Genomic DNA, 18,100 nt, shown 5'->3' with positions numbered 1-18,100 from the left:
TTTTCCAGTTTTATTGTTTACATGAGGAACTTTATCAATTAATCATTTAAACATGTTTAATAATGGCCATGTGACCAGTTTAATACAGAGGGAATAAATGGTGACACATAATAACACAAGCTCTTCCTTATAATGACATTTTACATGTTTTCTTATTTTGTAACTGTGTGAGCACTCATACACCTATATAAGTATCTAATAAGCTTTAATATACACACATTCCCATTATTCATAAACATGGAACTTGTGACATTCTGGTAATTTTGAACTGGTAGGAGAATTCTGATGAAAAATAAACTGGTTCGGAAACTTAAACACTGGCTCCTGGCTGGAACCAAGAAATACTATGTTGTCTTGGTTGGAAGGAAGAGGACAGAGACAACGGCTATTAATGTAGACATCTGAGAAACTAATGGAAAAAATAATGTGCGATAACTGCTGAATAAACCTGGTGCGTGGTCTTGATTTCAAAGTATTTGCTGAGTTTAAAGAAAAGCTTGAGCACAAGAAGCACCACACGTAGCAGAAAAATAAAAATTAAGAACTGCAGACACTTAAGAAAAGTCAAAAAGTGCACCTGGATTTGGTAAAATATTACAATATTATGATCTTTTGTGCACTGCCCTGTGATGATGACACATTTTGAAAGCTGTGGAAGTGTGTGCTGGTTCACTAAACGGTAACAATGTTCCAGATGTCCTGTATGGAACCAGGTCAAAATGTAGCATTAATTTGGTGGAAAAGATTTGTTGTGTTTTTTGGGAACTCAGGATTTACTCATTGTTTCCTGTTTGTAGGCTTCCAGTTGAACCTGTGAGCAAAGCCGACAACAACACTGCAGAGATGCTTGATTCAGAAAATGGTGAGCTATGAGTGGATTACAGCTGCTAAGATGATGACAAATACAATGATTGCAAACAGTGGGGGCAAATTCACTTAGTGATTGTGATTATGCTGTTATGTCAGCAGTTAAATGTGAATGTTGGTTTATATACTTGTATAGAGTGGTGGCTGTTAATCTAATTTATAGGGATGGCCCTGCTGCTATGAAGACATTTCTGCTGCTGCTGTTCCTCCTCCTCTTGCTTTCATCTTTGTGTAATGGGCTGTTGTCAGGACTTCATTCTGAGCTATTTACTCAGGGGGGGATGAGGGTATCAATATAACCTAACAGTTGTACTATTAAGTCTAAACATATGATATATTACAGTTTTTTTCTGATTGCATAGAGACTACCTTTGCAGATCTCTACACAAGAATCACAAAACTTTACACCAGTGTTTTTCAACCTTGGGGTCGCAATCCCATGTGGGGTCACCTGGAATTCAAATGAGGTCGCCTGAAATTTCTAGTATTAATAAAAAAAATAAAAAAAATACTAAAAAAATATATTTTGTATGATTCAACATACATTTCATTATAACTAAAACACCACACACTTTTCCTCATAAAAATGAAGTTCAAATAAAATGCAGGATATAATATCTAAGAGGGCATATCTTGATTGACCCGATCATGTGACTGTGTGTGTCTTTCAAATGTTCATTGTGGCTTGATTTAAGATGCTGCAGCTCTTTCATAATTCATAGTTTGAGTTATTGTTTTTTCAGTATTAATTGTCAGCCTTGTAAATACAAGCTGGACTGACTGTACATATCCTGACCCAGAAAAATAAAATTCTCACTTTGTGCAGTAATCTCAACCTGGCTTTTCTGCCTCCGTCCATAATAATATACATTATATAGCCTAAATGTCGGCTAAAATTAACATTTATTTGCAACATAGTATAGCAAACTATTATATGATATATAAACAAATTAATTTTAGCAAAAAAATGTCTTTGTTTTGAATGTCTGGGGTCACCAGAAATGTGTGATGGTAAAATGGGGTCGCAAGCCAAAAAAGGTTGGGAACCACTGCTTTACGCTAAACCAGCCACACACTATAGAAGCAAATAACTCTTGTCAAACTCTTGAATTTATACAAATATATATATACAGAAAACACACACCACCACATACTATCCCTATATGGGGTGATAGTATAAATGATAAACAGTGAGTTTTTCTGTGTGTAGGACAGAGCAAGTTGCAGTCTTGCATTTTTGAGATATGTGGAGTCGCACAAATCCATTCAGGTTTCCTAATATGTTGAGAATTTGTAACATAACACACATTCTAACTCTCCTAAAACAACAAAATCACAGGAGAACATAATAAGTTTGGCAACAAAAATAACGTACAGAAAGAGCTAAATCTGGTCTTAATCATAAAATGATGTCTTCCTCAAAATGTTCTAACATAAAATAGAGGGAAAACAAAATGTTCTGGAAAATAAAAGATGAGAAACAAATGTGACAAATGTCACCTTCTTTGTGGGTCTCAACGTAAGACTTCATTTGCAATACATTCATTAAACTGAATGTAAAGCAGTGGGTTGTGTTCACAGTTTTGCAAAGCATTCAGAAAAAAACTGTAATTTAGAAAAAAGCTGACAGAAGAAACAGTCATTTTTAAAAAAAAATTTAATTAACTAGGTGCAATTTTGTGTACCTGGCTTCATGTGTTTTTGTGTGTATTGCTGTGTGTGCTTGCCATTGTCAGCATCAGAGTCTTGGAGGAGATAGATTGGGTTTGCAGTGTCATTACTCAGCCAAGACAGACTGTGTATCCACCTCAGCCTCTGACACAGATATGACAATGGCAGAGTTGTGTAATAACACCACACCACACCTCTTTGATTCATCCAAGAATATCAATAAAGACCAGAAATACAGTTTAGGCCATTTATCAGGTTGCTTTGACAGCAGCTGTCTTTTTTTATTAACTATCAGATAATGGTTAGTGCCACAAAATGAGACAACTGGAGTAAACCAAAATGATTTTAAGTCCTGCTGATGGAACAATTGTCTGGAGAGAAAATATATGAAAATGTTTTTGTAAACTGGATAATGACAGTTAATTGTCTTAATACATTAATGTAATGTACTCAGCTTTCCTCTACTCCATCATCCGAGATCCTGTGATATACCTTCTTATGCACATAGTCAAAAGTCATAGACGTTTATATACACAGCCAGGCCAAAAAAAGTCCCATTTCCCACTTCATTTTGTTGGATCACCTGTGATTGCTATATTCAATCATTCAATAAGGTTTTAAAATATCACATTTATTTATATGATGTTGCTGAACCTAGACCTGACTAACTGAAGCAACCCCAGATTATAACATTGCCCCCGCATGCTTGTACTGTAGGCACTAGGCAGGATGGGTAATCACTTGATCTGCCTCTTTTATCACCTTGATGTGCCCATCACTCGAACGGGGTAAGTCTAGGCTCATCATACCTCATGATCTTTTTCCACTGAAACACAGTCCAATCTTTATGCTCTCTATCAAACTCATGGTTGTTTAAGAAATGAGAAGATACTCGCTGCATGAGTTGCAACTTGTTGCTGATGAAATATATCAACCACTGCAGTAATTATCCAGTGGAAGGATCTGAACTATTAGCCGAGTTACATCCACGTGGGACCTTTTTTGTCCAGACTGGGTATGACATAATGTGGATATGGTTTCTGTGACATACCATTTAGAACACCAGATTCATATAACAAAGTTTGCAGATCTATCTAGTCTAGTGAAATTCATATCTTTTTAGGCTACTGCATGTAGGGAGGGATTCAAAGTAATGTGATCATCCACTTCATTTTCAATGATTAGCAGACTTTTGTCTGACTGATCTGGTCCTTGACAAAGGGAATACCACGTTTACTGACTTGTTAGAGATGCTAAAGGGGTCGGTCTCCAACTCAGAATTGACAGTCAGATACAGTTCGGTCGACTTTATTCCTTGATTTTTTTTTTTTTAATGTGTCCACTTTTTTGATGAAACATAAATACTTGACTCAAAGGATGTCCACCAACTGAGAGGTCTGCCCGTGGAGGAGGTGAGTCATCATCTTTCAGAGGGCCACCCCAACGTTAGGATTGTGCAATTTATCTGTGGCCTCATCTGTCAGAGTTCAATGCCAGGTCAGATACAGATCTGTAAACTCACCTTTTGCTCATACATCCTCCTGGACAAAACAGCCTATAGATTATCCTGAAGGATCCAGCGGTATACAGTTTCCTTGACCTGTCACATACAGTATCCATAGTGTTTATGGATTAAAAACAGGATGTCTGATACCTCTCAAATGTCTCTAACTCTTGGATATTATCCAGATATAATTGAAACATATCCCTCAATTTACCACATTCATATCTCACAAAGAATCCTGAACCTGTGGGCATTTATCTGAAAAGGTCTGTGACGCAGATGTACGTCAGGTGGAAAATAGGTAATGAAAACCTGCATCATCACATTTTCTTTCAGCATCCACTGTGCAAAGAGAGGCTATATGCATGTTTCTTAATCCTTCACATGCCTGTGTTTACAGAAGATAATAAGCAATGATTCATCACAGATGGTGATAAGGTATAGAATGTGAACTCAAGTACTGCGGAAATTGAAATGAAAAAAAAAATGTTCAATGGACTTTGGTATCTACGTCCATCTGCATAGAGTGAGAGATATAAATCTACTCAGTTATTAATTTCAAAAAGAGCTCATAGAGATGAGCTGATCGCAACAAATTGGACTACTGTATCTGTACCCCAAATTTTAAGTGTTTCCTACACAAATTAAGATTTTAATTTGTTGCCACATTCTGTGTTTCTGCTGTAGAGATAAGCCAGTCAGTCTTGACATCAACTAAAACAGTGGTGCAGAGAGCACATAAACAAAGAAAATTTCTCTTGATGAATGAAGATCCATTGAAAAAAATGTCATATCAAATTCCCTACAAAGACTGGAGACTCCTAGAATGTTTGAGTGATGGCATGTTGTAGCTTATGTAGCACATATATGCTACTAAAACTATTTTATATGATCATTTCAGAATATAATGCATATATCTATGAATGTAATAAAACAGTAGACGTTGCAGTAAAGGTTTTGACACGGCACTGATCAAAGAAGATTAATCTGTTATATTGAGAATCGGAGAAAGTGGCTCCGGAATGCTCTCATTTGCTGCATTTATACCTGCACAGGGAAATGTAAAAAGCCATGTGCATGTCCATGCAGAGAAGAGTAAGAGGTTTTGCTGTTAAAATGTTAACCCCATTTGCTGTCATTTTTATTAGCTTAGTGTAGTAATAAAATTGTTATTATGTATGAGAATCTATCGTATGAACACCACTAAATAATGCAGCTGCTTGTACTAAAGTCATGTGTTTTCCATGGCTTTGGGCTATTTTAATTAGACCCACACTGTTTGTGTCTGTGATGAACCCACTTCTTCCCCTATATACACACCACCAACCCTGTCACTGTGCACCTGCCTGCCTGCCTCCTTATGCACCTCTTTCTGTCCACAGGAAACAACACAGATATCAATGACAACAGGTAAGACCCTCTTTGACTGATGCAAAATTACTGCTGCTTGATTAATTTTACTGCAGGCTTGTCAAAGATTTAAGTGAAATTCATTATTTTAAGTGATTATTTTGGACCCTCAATGCTGTACTGCCAAATGAAACATCTGAGCTTAATATGCACTGCATGAGTTTGAAAATTGCTAATGCGGTGGTGGAGTTAGCGTTTAGTTGCTGCAATGAGAACTGGCCTGTCTCAGCTTGACTTGAGCCAGCTGCTGGCATCACCTGCAACTCAGCTTGTCAAATTGCCAGTTGCAGGATTTAGAATGTAGTGTTATGTAGTATGTAATTTTCTCAGTATTTATGGACTATAGCTCACCTTTGTATGGCCAGATCTATCTCATTAGCAACATGACGGTGCTGGAGATGGAGGTGGATTAATCTACTGATATTCTGGTGTAGGGGTAAACGGTCTCTGGGTTGTTTGGCTATTTAGTTTTAGTTTCAGTTAGTTTTTTTCAGCTTGAATATCAGGATGCAACAACCGTGGTTTGCGAAATAATGTCAACTTATTTTAGAGCAATATTTGCAAACAAGGAAGTGAGCAATATCCTTAATATGGCAAAATCCCTGCAAGAGAAAACACCATATAAAATGATGTTAAATGATGATGATGTTAGAGAACAGAGGGAAGGAGAATGTCGACTGAAATAGTTTCCCAGGAGCAGGATGATTCCAACAGCTAGTCTGTGAGCAAGACCTGCTCATCTGTCACCATGAAGCACCACGTTATTGGCAGCTCTTCCCCTGGTGAAATCTCCCACCTAAAAGTTTGTGTTTTCACATGGGAGTTGCCCTTCTACTGCTGCCTTTTCAAACAGACACCAAAGATTCCATCACCAAAGTTAAACAATAGAGCAAACTATCTGATAGTTTGTGTTTTAACATTTTTGCATAGATCCAAGCTAACAAACACACCAAGCAACTGAGGCAGCAGTAGACTAGTGAATCCATTTAGTAAGTAGGTCCTGCACAATAAGAGAAAAGCAAGGAAAACAACATCAAAATACAGTAAACTTTGCCGGGGAAAAAAACTTAAGAGCTTTATAAAACTGTCTCCCTCATGTAAGCATAAACAAGAAGACAATAATCAAAGAAAATACTAGAGATGCACCAATACCGATACCAGTATTGGGTATCGGGTCCGATACTCAGCATGTGTACTCGTACTCATAAAAGTACTCCAATACAATCACACCGATACCACTTATGGCAGCGTGACATTTGCAGTTAAGTGCAGCAGGTACGCAGCGGAGGAGTAATGTCAGCAGTGTGAAGATTTTTTAAAATAAATGATGGTGACAAAAGTAACGTTAAAGACACAGACAGATACAGACAGATACGGACATCCTCTGCGTATATTTCATCCGTGTTCCAGGTGCTTGTGGATGCGTACCAAGACGGAGGATACCACTGGAGGTAGCAGATCTTTTCAAAGAGCAACTGTGTGAGTTTGTGAAAAACTACTGACACATTTATGACAACTACCCTCAACAATATCAACATTAGTATCCGCATTAGGCTTACTTCTGTCGTCTCCATGTAAACATGGATTTTCTTCTTCTTCTGCTCAAAAAACTTTACACTTCTTTGTGGTATTCCGCAAAAATGGTTAATTAAGAGCAGCGACCTCTGGTGGATTGATTAAGAAACGCTCATTCCAATGCATTAAATGTCAGTAGCAGCACTTTGTTCCAGTCAGACTAACGACAATGACAATAAAGCACATTTTCAAAAATAACTAAGAAATGTAATGGTATTATTAAGTACTCATATCGGTACTCAGTATCGGCAAGTACTCAAATGTAAGTACTTGTACTCGGTCTGGAAAAAAGTGGTATCGGCGCATCCCTAGAAAATACCAATGAGTGACAACAAAGAAATGTTACGAAAAGTATATGTGGATGTCCAAGTGAGCTTTAGTGAGAATAGTAAATGGGAATATAAGCTATAGTTAAGAAAACCTCAATACAAACTAATAACCATCAGAATATCAACAATATACTATGGAAACAACAAAACAAATCCTCCTGGTAGCAAAGAAAACAAGCAAAGTCTTCATTTGCTCAAGACAATAGTTAATTAAGACATTTGGTTCAGATTTTCAGCTCTGAAATTGCGCTTGAAAAATTAGGTGAAATGTTGGTAAGAAAGAAAGAAAGAAAGAAAGTTAAATTGTTTTTAACTGATGAAATGGTCACTTGCTAAGAACATCAACATTATATAGATGTGTCTCTTCACAGTGCAGTCATGTCATTTAGTTTATGTACAACACATTTTTAATATGGTTTCAGCTGAAGGCCCTGAATAATTACATTTACAGAGATGATCAGTCTATAAATTTTCAGTACTTATATCTTCAAGGTCTCATTCATGATATTAGTTATCAGTTAATATGAATTCTTCAGTGCAGCATGTTTAGTAATATTCAGTGTTGGGTAAAACACTAATGTATGGCACTACTCTATTTCTGTTGCATGCGCTGATCCCCCTCGAGTTTTCAGACCAATTAACTTCACTGATTTGCTTTCCTCACTGCTGTCTCTCTACTCCCTCGCTGCCCCCTCGATGCTCACTGCTGCTGCTGCTCCCACTGCACCCACTGTGGTTCTGCTGTGTTGGGTAGCATGTGTCTGAATGTGAATTCTGTGTCCAGAAGTGTCGTCTGTGACAATCAGGAACAAGTCCAACTCTACGGCCGGCAGCCGGAGGCCTCAGCCAGCTAATACCCTGGAGCAGGTAAGAAGACAGATAAAACAGCACCTTGTTCTGACTGTCAGAGTGCAGAGGATGAATGTTCAATTCAGGTGTAAAATATTTGGAAGTTGGAGGCTTTGAGTAAAATGTTGAAACTAGAGATCGACCAATATGGGTTTTTCAGGGCCGATACTGATACTGATTATTAGTAGTTAGAGGAGGCCAATAACCGATATTTGGAGCCGATATTCATTTGCAGTAAAAGTGTAAAAATTGGTGTGAAAAATTTTGAATAATGCAAACACTGAACTTCATTTAAATGCCTAAAGCATGTAAAGCATGTTTATTTAATCAAACAAATAGAAAATAATAGCTCCAGAAGTGCATGGATTTCCTAGACTCAGAAGCATCTCTTATAAAGTTGAATAAAAGGTTAAATTAATAGCTCCCTTAAATGTTTCCACAGTAAATAGAGTAAAATTTAAGTATAACTATAATGACTTATCTTTGTTTTAAGTTCAAGCACAACAAAAATACAGGGAGACTCTTGTAAACTCTTGGGCCACATGCTGACTTATGCTCAACTCATCATGCTTAATTTATTACAGCATTTGGGAAGCCTTAAGTTGATTTCATTATTAAATTTTATATTTTACCATGCGATAGCAGGGACCCTGTCATTCAAAACTATGTTGCTACATTATTAATGATTAATATGACAAAAGCTACATAAAAAGTATAATAGTTGCTATGAGTGCAGTTAAACTCCTGACAGAACACAAACAGCCTTTAGGGCTTTAATGAGCACACACAGTATTTAAAATGTTCCACCATGTCCAGATAAATCACTTCTGAATTTTACTCTCTCTCTCATCTTCAGCTTAATTTTGAGATCATAGGACTAGAAAGCTCACAGCAACATTAGTAGTTGTGAGTTGTAGAGTTCTTCATGTGACTTTAATGCAAACACACACTATTACATTACATACCAACACAGTCTCACCCCAAATAGTCAGAAATCGACGCATGCAGTCAGAGCCCCATAGCGGCACTATTTGACGCAGGAGGTACCCCTTCCACGTCGGATTTCGACGCGGAAGGGGTACACACCGCGGAGAGGTGAAGTTTTCTCGTGTGAGAAGCTCCGGAGAGAAAACACGTGTCAAAGGTAAACGCAGAAAACTCTTCTGAAACTGTAATAAACATTCCTGTGCTCTACATCTCACAACTACTACAAATGTTTCAGTGAGCAGCAGAAGAACGTCAGAGCAAAGTAAACATTAGCGGCAGCTCTGCTAACTCATATTACCTCCTGACATGTCTGAGAATTAGTTAAAAGAAGACTGCTGATAATATGGAGATGGAAACAGTCTGTGAAAGAAAAGCGTGTGTGTGTGATTAAGAGAGAGCGTGTAAAAAACTCAGTTCACTTGTTTTAGGGTAGCATGCTAAGGTAGAGGCTGATGAGCTTTTACCAGAACATTAGTTCATCAGTCTGGCTCTAAACGCTCTGCAGACTATGTATTAGTAATAGAGAAAATGTATGTAGAACACAGTCTCATCCCAAGTCAGTCCTAGTCTGTGTGTGAGGACAGCTTCCACGTCAACCAGTCAGAGGGCGCAGGGTGGATAGTGCAGGAGACAGTAGGCAGGAGAGAGAGAGAGAGAGAGAGACGCGGCTGCATCTGAGCCGAAATAACCCAGTTTTAAATTGATTTCTTAATATCGGCCCGTCGGATTAAAAAAAGGCCAATACCGATATACGTCAAGTTTCCAAATATCAGCGCCGATAATCGGCCCGGCCAATAATCGGTCGACCTCTAGTTGAAACTGTCGACACACCAAACACCTGTGAACATTCAGTGTTTTTTCAACGATTGTGAATACATTGACAATAGATGAATATGCATTTTATGAACCATGGCTATTTATTCTTATGATAATGAGTTATGTAATGTCAGCTCTCTGGTGCTGAAGAGAAGCGGCAGAGTGAAAGGTCACTAAAATTCTCCAGTGGATGTACAGGGAGACAATTAAAACAAGAATCCCCCCAAAACAGCATCTGTCTCAGATCAGCACACTTAAAAAAAAAAAAAAAAAGACTTCATTGAACCCAGCTGAGCGTTCAAGATTATACATTTTTATTAAATATATTGCCCTGGGAAAGATCCATGCAACATAGTGGAATTCAATTATCGGTGTGTCTGGTTTTTACTTTGTCCCAAAAGTGTCTTTCACAAGTTGTTTTTTTTTTTTTTAACCCTTTTTCTATATTTTATTCACAGTTTTTCTCAGCTGCTTTGGTACATTTGTAATCTTTATCATTAGCAGTAAGTACATTTGTCTAAACAATAAAAGCCAGTAACTTACTCAAAAGCCTTAGATGGTCTATCAAACTGAATATTTATGAAAAATCTCAGTGTCATCCCCAAATGCTTTGGCTTCAGTTGTAGTGAAAATACACTGAAAATGTATGTCTGGTTGCAGCACATTTGATTGGATTCCCTTTTAAATCTTTTTTTTTTGTTTGTTTTTGTTTTGTTTTTTTTTTCAGTTTTTGCTGTCGTGTGTTGCCAGACCATTTTATTACAATACAGAATGGGAAAATGCAAGACTGTTTGCAGGACTGCAAAGCACAAAGCATAAAATTATTAAATTAGAAATGTAAACATAGCAAACAGCCCCCTTGGCAGAAATGTGCAACAGTGTGCAAAAGGCATCAGCCACCTTTAACTGTGTTGTTATCACAGGGTTTTATTGAGCATACATGTTTGTTTCTCAGTGTCTTCATTAAGGTGCAACATGAAAAATATAGGAAATATATGCACAATGTACACACACAAAAGTACACACAAAAAAACAGCTAAATGGTTTGTAGAGGCCAAAGTCAGAATGCCATCAGTTCTCATGGGAAAAAAAAGCCAATATGAAACAGGGGACATGTGTTGAATGAAATTTGGTGAAATATACCACAAGATTAGTGCAAAAAAAAAACAAAACAAAAAAAAACACACTGAAAAAACTCAACTCCTTTCTTATAGGTTATAGTACGTAAGCACCAACAAGTGTTCACTGTGCAGTAAAATGATCCCTGACCACTGTTTCTCCTGTTTCTCCTCATCCTCTACACATCTCAGTCACATGTGAGCAGATAATCAGTTTTGACCCATTTGAGTGTTATCATATTAAGTATTGAATTCAAGACATATTGAATACAAAAGGAGGTCACACAAAATACTTGCTCTTTTGTTTTCAGATTTTTGTCTTTTTGCATACTTTCTGTGTATTTCTGCTTATATTTCAAAACAGATCCTGAGAAATGCATATATATGGTCATAACAACCTTGCTAAAACACTGAATATAATGGTGGCTCAGACATTTTCCCAGTACTGTACTTACAAAGCTCTCACAGTGGAATTACAGTGCAGGCTTTCAACATCTGTGTCTGTCAGGCCATGTACTCATCCACATCGCAACATATATCTGCCCTTGCAATGATGAACAGGAATCACACAATGTGTTGGACGTGTATAGAAGCAAGAGAAATAAAACCTACATGTGTTTCTCAATTGTTCACAACACATTTACAAAAAAAGTGCAATTTAACATGTAGAAAATATGCATGTAATGACTCATACGATGAACTAATGCCTAACTGCTTTTCTAACCACTCAACAGAGAACCTGACTACAGTTTGCACAACGTGTCATAAGCGTTAAAAATGCAGGAAAGAGCAGAGTATTATATGTAATCATTTGCATGAATCTGTCAAAACATTTCTAACTGTTCAAAAGACTCAAAACTTTCTTTTAGGATGTGCACAAGTGACAAGATGATGTAGAGGTTGAAATAGTAGCTTGGAGAATTTCATTTCCGATCTGGGAAATGTACCAGAGCAACTGAAGAAAAACTGTGATAACATCCGTATATTCACTGGCATTTGTCACAGGGATACGTGACCTCATTTATAAACTTCACATTTAATTTACAAAACCAGTGATGTAATCCATACCTTCATCATTTTCAACTTAAGCTAAAACCAGCAAACCTGTGTGATGTGCTGACTCTGCCCAGAGACACTAAACATGGACCTAGTGGAGCTCTGCACCTCTTAATAAGACATGAGCTCCACTGAAAATGCGATTTGGGAGATTTTTGAGGCTGTATAAATCATTGACAACATGCTATTTTTGTCACACATTTTCATTATTCTGTATCTTCATCATCATGGATCATAGTGTAATTACTGATGTATGATTCATGCACAACAGGGATTTATAATTAATTCACTTTAATAAAGACACAGACTTCTCTTGCCAACATCACTGAAATGTGCAGGCGCAAATCAATATAACTTCTCTCACTTCAACTCAAAGAACAGAGAGAAAGCAGCCTTGATACCCAACCAGTGTAAAACAAAACAGCAAAGCTAGAGGCCTTACCCTTGTTATTGGTATTCATACTAATAGAACTAATGAAATATTAAAGGTTCAGTATGTAAGACTTAGTGGGATTTATGAGGATCTAATACATGGACGTCACTTTACCGGTTAGAGCTGAGTGGGAAAATGCACCAACACAACTGCATCTAATATGGGAGCGTATGAAACTAGGAGCTAAACACAGGATCATCAGCTCCCCTTAACTGGACTCCACAGTAATCCACAGACAGATCCACAGACACCATCATGTGGCCAGGAATGAGATTTACTCTCATTTATAAGAACTTGAACACTGGAAAGAGCAAGCCTTAACTACTGGTCATAGGTTTTTTTGTTTTGTTTTGTTTTGTTTTTTAAACCCCATTAACACTTTTAATTAATACATAAAACACATATAGAGCTGGGCAATCTGATCAACAGATGACATGACAATCTTTTGGGATTGAATCATAATCTCAAAACCATCACCTGAATCACAGTTTTCTCAGGTCTTATAAACGTTACAACCAAACTAAGTTTTCCTCTAGTTTACCCTGGTTTCTGGAGTATTAAAACATGTGATGGCTTCTTGTTGTTATGTAGAAATATCTAGATTAAGTAAATACATGCCAATTTTTATGTGCATACTGCTGCAGTATTTCGAATAATTTCCCAGATTGTAGTGTCCTCATTTGTCCCATCAAAGGTTTCTAATAAATCAGAAATATTTTCACACTACTATAACTGTAAGGCTAATGTGTAAATCAGACTCACCGCACATCACAGTTCAGAAACCTGAAGCTAACAGACTTACAGTAATTCATTGTCATATCTGTAACAGCGGCACAACAGTGGGTTATACAAACTCAGCAAGATAATGTGGAATGAAACAGAACACTTCAGTGCAGACAGATGCTAAAGTATCATTAGAAACAGAATGAAATGAACTCAATAGACTTGCAACCAGTGGTAGTGACATTAATACTTATAACCCATAGGTTAGTGTAAAATACTGTAATTACACTGATAAATGGGCTGAGTAGGAAAGATTTGACAGTGCTGTTATTTGTTTTTAATGACACAATCTGTATGATCCCTCTGAAAAGTAGGACATATGACAAATTAATGCAGATTATGATCTGAGATAATGACATCATTCAGCCCTGCCTACAACCTATGCTGCTACATTTTATTTGAAGTCATAGCAAACAGTAAAGTTTTCTGCTGCTAGTGAAATGGTTAAAACATCAGTAGTTTTGTTTACTATGGTTTGTAGTCAACTGGAAACATTGCATGATAATTAGCAGCTAAATTAATAATAATAATAATAATAATAATAATAATAGGAGCTTCTCTGAAAGGTCTTTGGTTACTATATGTATGCCAGTTGTTCGCTTAGTAATACAAAAACTGCATGACGTGTTATACATTTTATTAATAAATCTATAAAGGTAATATCAGCAATATCTAAACCTGAATGACAGAAAAAATAGGCATTAGTAGTGAGTATAGTGCAGGCAAATATCCTCTTCAACTGAGCTCAACTATTTTTCAAGTGCCGCTAATGCAGCTGCTGCTAAATCTTGGTATCCAGCTATTAGCTTAACACATACAACAACATTTGTTCGAATGTGAGCAACATGACAGACTAAGACAGCACATTTCCATGTAATCACTACGCAGCTCTTTTCCATTTTAGATGTGTTTGTGTTGTGTTTTAGTTGTCTCTCAGCCACTCATTTGGTAACAGTACCTTCTTCTTCAGAGATGAAATAACTTAATATTCAGGATTATGTTTGGATTAATTTGTAATGATGTAAAAATAAGCTGTCTGCTATACTGAAGAAGTCTTTTGCAATCTCTATTCTTCTGGTGCATTACCATCACTCACTATGCTTCAGTACAGACCTGAGTTAACATCCTCTGAAAAAAGAGCTCAGAACAGACATACAGAAAGAAATGATTGAAACGGGTTTAAATCTGCAGAAGCTTTGATGCTCAAGCAATGCTTTTTATATGCATGTGCCATTTCTGGACATGTTTTCAGAAACAGAAATAAATGAAAACATGTTAAGATCCACAAACGAAAAAGGATTTTTCATTTTCTTATTCCTTTTACACTGCTTGAGTTTTCCTCTTGTTTCTGTAAATCAGAAAATAACGTCTTTTATTAAACATATTTTCTATGAGCAATTACATGCTCCACTCTTAATAGAAGCCTGTCTCTGCTCCCTGCTCTGCTGGGAGTGCTGAAAGGTGCAAAGCAGTGACTACTCTTTATCTGTTTTTTTATCCTTATTATTTATATCCTCATGAATAAGAATTATGATGTACCTGCCATGTCTGACCCTGAAGAAGTGAAAAAAGGCAGCTCCTCCCAATGCCACAGTACAGTATATTTCACACTCCAACTATGCCACAACCTGGACTGAATTATACAATGAAAATTAGATATGACTATGACTTTCTGAGCTCTGTATAATGTGAAAAGGTTTCCAGCAGAGCAAGTTTCTCACAGTGCAGGTGAATTTTACTTTACATGGGGTCTAAATTTGGCCTCAGAGTTCTCCCTGCTGTTTCCAAAAGGATTCACAGAAGACACCAGAAATAAAATGTCTCATGACATGCTTCCTCCTGGCAATGTTAGCTTGTAGTTGCTGCTGTGTCTTCTTCTCTCCTGCCCTTTCTTCTCCCCCTTTTTCTCAGATGTATTTGACTCACTTTGTGCTTCTCTGTGTGTCTTTTTCTCTCTCTCTTTCTCCAGACAGATGTTTTTTTCCAAAGCCTCCTCTGTAAATCTGCATGCAGCTGATCACTGTCCCTCCAGCCACTCCTTCCTTTCTCACCCCCACCTGTCTATAAACAGAGCTCTGCCTCTCCTCCTCCTCCTTCCTATGCTTGCTCCCTTTCCCTTTCTCTTCCTGTTTAATGATGTGGGATGTATGTGGATTTCAGTAGCGTTGGTGGCAAGCACTGCATCTTCAGTGCGTGAGCTGGCAGCTTACCTCTGCTGTGTTTGTACCCACTCCCAAAGACTTCAAAAGACAAAGGGACCACAAATAGAAAAGGTGGGGAGAGGTACGGTGCAATGATGTAAGGAACCACAAGGATATGCTGTTTCTAAGTTTTCAGAAGAAAAATACTGGGCATAAAACCACCAATATAAGATAGTATTGTACTATCACTTAAACTTACCTGTGTATTTAAAAACACAAAGTTAAATAGCTTGAACCTCAATTTCACTAATACTAATCTTTTGTTGATCTTCCACTCATTGCCAGGGATTAAATTATTATTTTTATTTTTATTTTTTTCTGATTACTTACACACTGTCGTTGAATCTCTAAGCTATTCTCAGAAAACTCACATAACCACAAAACCATACACCATCTTTTGTGAAAGCAAATAATTTTTTTGGAAATTCAAATAATTTTTTTTGCGTGTTTTTGCATCCATACAGTAAAAACAATTTCTCATTCAATAAGCACACAAAGTACAATGTGATAGTAAAAATTTTAAAAATGAGGCCTTTTCTTTTTCCATGTGCACAGACAGCAGTTGGCAATGTATTCATTCATTCTGTTTTGTGAACCATGAATGTGTAAAGTTGTGGCCAAAAGTACTGACAGTGACACATGTTGATTTTGCAAGCTTTGGTGCATCAAGAGTTGTTGTTTTTTTAAGATTTAAGAACAAGTATACGTATTTTGTTTTAACTTTCACAGTCTTTTATTGCCAAATCAGTTATTTTATTTAGTGCTAAGAGTCAATGTTTGTCAATGCCAGAACTGTTGGCCAAGACAGTATACACAAATAAGGGGAAAAGATTTTTTTTCCCTTCAAATATTCTAAGATAAAGTAGAAGAAAACAAAAACATTAGTTCTACAAAAAAAGAGAATTGTGTTTGTAATTTTGCAAAAAGTGTGCAATAAAATGGACCTGGACCCGGATAGGTGGAACAAAATGAATGAATGGATGGTGTAATAAAATCACAAAGTGAGTTAACATAAAACAGTAGCTACAAATATTGGATTCAGAGATCACTGTTGGTGTTTAAGCATTCAGAAAAAACATTATTATTGTAAAATAACATTTTTCCTGTTACGTTTCCTTTGAATCCCCAAAGTTAACCACTCCCAACGTACATTCCTATAAACTTTTGGAGTTTAACCCAAACCAATTATGGACCAATGCTAACATTGGTCTAAAACGCAGGCTAAATATGTCATCACACCGTCAGAACTTACAACACACACCTAAAACACAGATCTGCACACCTACAGGACTTTAAACCTGGCCTTAATTATAGAGAAATTCCACACATTTAAACTTTTTTTTTTTTTTTTTTTTTTTTTTACAAAAAAAATCTTTGTTCAATGAAGCAAAGAAAAAATTGGTTTACAGAACATTTACAGAATCACAATGAGAAGTCACAATGGTTTTCTATTTTGGTACCCTCCGATGATATGTTGCAGATACTAATATTTCATGGTACAGTGAATTTTCTTGTTAGATTAGCAGAATAGTAAAGAGGATATCCCCTGTACCACATATAGCAGGTTTTAGATCAGTTTTTGTAAAAAAAAAATAAAATAAAATAAAAAATTTAAATAAATAAATACAAAATACACTTTCCTCTATGTCACCACTGGGTGACATGAATGAGTTGGTAAAGCATTATTTGAAAAAAAAATAAATAAAAAATCCTTTTAAATATTCAGTGGTTAACATTCGTCACTGCAGCATGTCTCATGATGCACAGAGCTGGCTTGAACTGCCCGAAAAAGCAAGTGAATCTAAACCACAACCTCATAAATTCATGATTTCTGATGGTTTTTCATGGACTGAGTGTGTGAACGAGAAGTTACCTTTAACCTGATTCCTAAAAAAATGACTGTCAGAGATTGTCAATGGGATATTCATATGTCGCCGAAGAGCATGGCAGAGTAAAAAAAAAAAAAAGTGTAGCAACTATTTTTATACTTATAGTAATTTAAAATATACACATATATTATTTATCATTGGCTTTATCCTTTCTGTTATTTATTTGCTATTGATTCTTAACTTATTGCGGTTTTTGAATGTGAGCATTTACATTTGTTTTTGATGTGTAAATGTATGACGTTGTATATTGCACTGCAGAAAGAAATATGTGCTTGTGTGCAGCTGCTGTTCCGAAATGAACTTGGAGATGACTAATCGTAAAATATGTTGTGATGAAACTCAAGCCCTGATTGTATGAAACTTGGGTTCCTGTAGGTTATCAGCAGCTGATACAGCTCGGTTTCATCATTTTTCAGACACACATGTAGGTACAGAACCTCATCAGTCAGTGAAGTGTCTGACCTTTGACCCATAAAAAGTGCTGTACTGCACATACTTTATTACCTGAACAGATAAGTTTCTGGTATTCTGATGGTGAGTCGCTCCACTCTGTCAATCACACACTCTCTGTTGACCTCCTGATCAGACAGTCAGGATGAGAGTGTCAAGGGT

At 36.7% G+C, this 18,100-nt stretch overlaps 1 protein-coding gene across 6 annotated transcripts in view; it reads left to right on the top strand.

The window, feature by feature from the left end:
* kif5ab (kinesin family member 5A, b) overlaps nucleotides 1–15,535 on the top strand; it is a 142,079-nt gene extending 126,544 nt beyond the window's left edge. The window contains exons 26-29 of one of the 6 annotated variants that reach the window (XM_030134314.1): nucleotides 798–862; nucleotides 5,425–5,452; nucleotides 8,141–8,223; nucleotides 15,368–15,478. In XM_030134314.1, coding sequence (XP_029990174.1) covers nucleotides 798–862; nucleotides 5,425–5,452; nucleotides 8,141–8,210 — 163 coding nt within the window. In that variant the 3' untranslated portion in view covers nucleotides 8,211–8,223; nucleotides 15,368–15,478. The other 5 variants (XM_030134311.1, XM_030134315.1, XM_030134312.1 and 2 more) reach the window with 5 other exon arrangements.
* The last annotated feature ends 2,565 nt before the right edge of the window (nucleotides 15,536–18,100 follow it).

Source organism: Sphaeramia orbicularis, chromosome 5 (assembly GCF_902148855.1).
Source record: "Sphaeramia orbicularis chromosome 5, fSphaOr1.1, whole genome shotgun sequence".
Classification (NCBI taxonomy): domain Eukaryota; kingdom Metazoa; phylum Chordata; class Actinopteri; order Kurtiformes; family Apogonidae; genus Sphaeramia; species Sphaeramia orbicularis.
The sequence above is the reverse complement of the archived record's forward strand: the minus strand, read 5'-3'. Positions and strand labels throughout refer to the sequence as shown.